The 3,135-nt window shown below is 37.3% G+C and overlaps 1 protein-coding gene across 1 annotated transcript; it reads right to left on the bottom strand.

Annotated features, from left to right (window-relative positions):
• Positions 1–1,380: 1,380 nt before the first annotated feature.
• Positions 1,381–1,915, bottom strand: LOC128649881 (small nuclear ribonucleoprotein Sm D2-like). Its single transcript, XM_053703410.1, has one exon. It carries the CDS (start codon positions 1,848–1,850, stop codon positions 1,494–1,496), a length of 357 nt encoding a protein of 118 aa, XP_053559385.1. The 5' UTR covers positions 1,851–1,915; the 3' UTR covers positions 1,381–1,493.
• Positions 1,916–3,135: the final 1,220 nt, after the last annotated feature.

Here is a 3,135-nt window from a genome sequence, read left to right on the forward strand (position 1 = left end):
CCGTCTTCACCCAGCTGGGCACAAGTGGTCCTCCATACTGCAGAAGTCTTCATCCGATCGGGGCAGATTAGGTGTAATTAGTTTAAAATTCTTGTAATTCTTTTTTTATTTTCTGTAATTTAGTGTTTGTTTTTTGTCGTAATTTAGTTTATTTTATTTAATTGTAATTAATTGTAGGTAGTTTAGTTAATTAGTTTAATGATAGTGTAGTGTTAGGTGTAATTGTAACTTAGGTTAGGATTTATTTTACAGGTAATTTTGTACTTATTTTAGCTAGGTAGTTATTAAATAGTTAATAACTATTTAATAACTATTCTACCTAGTTAAAATAAATACAAAGTTGCCTGTAAAATAAAAATAAATCCTAAAATAGCTACAATGTAACTATTAGTTATATTGTAGCTAGCTTAGGGTTTATTTTATCGGTAAGTATTTAGTTTTAAATATGATTAATTTATTTCATTATGTTAAATTAATTTTGTTTAATTTAAATTATATTTAAGTTAGGGGGGTTAGGGTTAGACTTAGGTTTAGGGGTTAATAACTTTATTATAGTGGCGGCGATGTTGGCGGCGGCAGATTAGGGGTTAATAAATTTAATATAGTTGCGGCGACGTTGGGGGGGCAGATTAGGGTTAATAACTATAATGTAGGTGTCGGCGATGTTGGGGGCAGCAGATTAGGGGTTTATAAGTATAATGTAGGTGGCGGCGGTGTCCGGAGCGGCAGATTAGGGGTTAATAGTATAATGTAGGTGGCGACGATGTCGGGGGCGGCAGATTAGGGGTTAATAAGTGGAAGATTAAGGGTGTTTAGACTCGGGGTTCATGTTAGGGTGTTAGGTGCAGACGTAAATTTTCTTTTCCCATAGGAAACAATTGTGCTGCGTTAGGAGCTGAACGCTGCTTTTTTGCAGGTGTTTTTTTTTCACCCAGCTCAGCCCCATTGTTTCCTATGGGGAAATCGTGCACAAGCACGTTTTGCCAGCTTACCGCTACCGTAAGCAACGCTGGTATCGAGGTGAAATGTGGAGCTAAATTTTGCTCAAGCTCACTTTTCTGAGGCTAACGCCGGCTTGCAGAAAACTCGTAATACCAGCGTTGGCTTAAGGGAGGTAAGAAAAAAATGAGCGTTAGCACCGCACAGCCTAACCCCACAAAACTCGTGATCTAGCCGTTATTGTGTTTTATTTTTATTGTGTTTTATCTTTTAGTTTTTTTTTTTTGTTTTTTGTTTTTTCTGGAAACTTCTTTATTTAAAAAAAACAAACAAAAAAAACAAAACTAAAAGATAATTAACAAAGGACAACCTAGTACCACTAAGCATCTCTGGGGTATGTCATGTGGCAAATCCACGTCTTGTCAGAGGACTAGACTGTCACTGCTGTGGTCACACTGATCGGGGAGGAGAACAGTTTGTGTCTAGGGTAGAGGGAGAGCAGGGTTAGAGCTAGGGGGAGGATCATGTACAGGGCAGAGCGAAACAAGGCGACATCACTTCACTGCCAGTAGAGGGTTCCTCAGCACAACAATGACGCTGTCACCACGTAGGAACATCTTGGAGATGTAACGATCCTTATTGACTGGTTTAGATTTCTTCTTTCCCTTCCCACTCTTGGGCACTTCTGTCCACATCTCCTTCACATTCTCCAGCACCATGTTACAGTGTCTGTCAAAGGCCTTGACCCTCCCCAGAAGCTTCTTGTTATTGCAGCAGTTGATCAAGACTTGTGTGTTGTTCTTCACAGACTGTGTCAGTACGGAAAGTGGCCCTGTGTTAAACTCCTCCTCCTCACGCTTCTGAAGCTCCTCAGGGGTCATCTCACTCTTGGGCTTGTTTAGCAGACTCATGTTGGCGCCGATTACTCCTAGCGTGTGTCCGTGTGTGCGACTGACTACTTCCGCTTCCGGTCTCACAATGCGCTCGCCGTTATTGTGTTACTAATTTTCATATGGCAAAATATTTCTTCATATAATGGCAGTGATTGATATCAACGATTATCCAGAATAATGTGCACTACAAAAGTTATGTCTACATACTATTTTGATATATATATATATTTATATTATGTTCTAGCTCATTTTAATTGCTTCTTTCTTCCCTATACTACTATATTATAAATATCGCTAGCTATCTTTATTTTATTTTCTGTTACATTTATTTAATCTACTATAATATTTTGCACTTATTTTTAAAACCCACATACACTGCATAGACCATTAGATGTCATTTGCACTGCTGGATATAAAAAGCTAGTTATATAAATATTAGTAAATTAGTTGGGTGCTATATTAATTTGAGATCTATCAGTTCAAAAGAAATGTATTGCATTTCCACACCCACATTAACACAGGTAGAAAATGTTTTCTTTGGACTGATATTAATGTTCCTTTGTATTTCATACAATACAGTTCACTCCAGTAGAAACTGTTCAGCATCCTACTTTATTCAAGAATGTCTGTAGCCATTTAAATAAAAATCTATCTTTATTTCTAAAGATCTAGCAAAACATCTATCTATTTCTACTGGAAAAATAAGCAAAAAATAAATAAATATTTTTAATAATAGATTTAGGGATGCTGAATTTTTCCTCATTTTTTTTTAAACCTTGTTTGTTTGATTTCAGGATTGTTGAAAATATTTTCAAACACTATTGTATGTTCAATAACTGGTTTGCCCAGTTACAATAAGACTTTATATTTACCAGACACCACACTTCCTGGACTCCTGTGCCATCTGAAAAGTGACACTTTGTCGGACTGAATTACAAATGCAGCTGCTGAATGTTTATTATGAGCACAGGAAAAATAGACTTTTTATTCCTTTGTGCCAGGACGATCGCATAACATTCCATTTACATTACCTAAGGCTAGGCCGACAATATCATAATGGCAGACAATTTGGATATTACAAATTTACAGGTTTCAGAAAAAGCAGCACAAGTGTAATCACACCAGTGAAAAAGATATTGAGGGCCATATTACGAGTGGAGTGCAAAATATAGCTTATGCGAGTGCGATATTTGCGCCCCACTCAGTAATACCAGCGCATGCAAATATGAGCTGGTATTACAAGTTAGGTGCAATGTGAACGCGACCTCACGTTCGCATTGCATAGCACGCTTCCATAGGCTGA

Source organism: Bombina bombina, chromosome 2 (assembly GCF_027579735.1).
Source record: "Bombina bombina isolate aBomBom1 chromosome 2, aBomBom1.pri, whole genome shotgun sequence".
Taxonomy (NCBI): domain Eukaryota; kingdom Metazoa; phylum Chordata; class Amphibia; order Anura; family Bombinatoridae; genus Bombina; species Bombina bombina.

Bases quoted from the DNA above. Each gene is read 5' to 3' on its own strand.
- LOC128649881 (XM_053703410.1), bottom strand. From the start codon at position 1,850: ATGAGTCTGCTAAACAAGCCCAAGAGTGAGATGACCCCTGAGGAGCTT.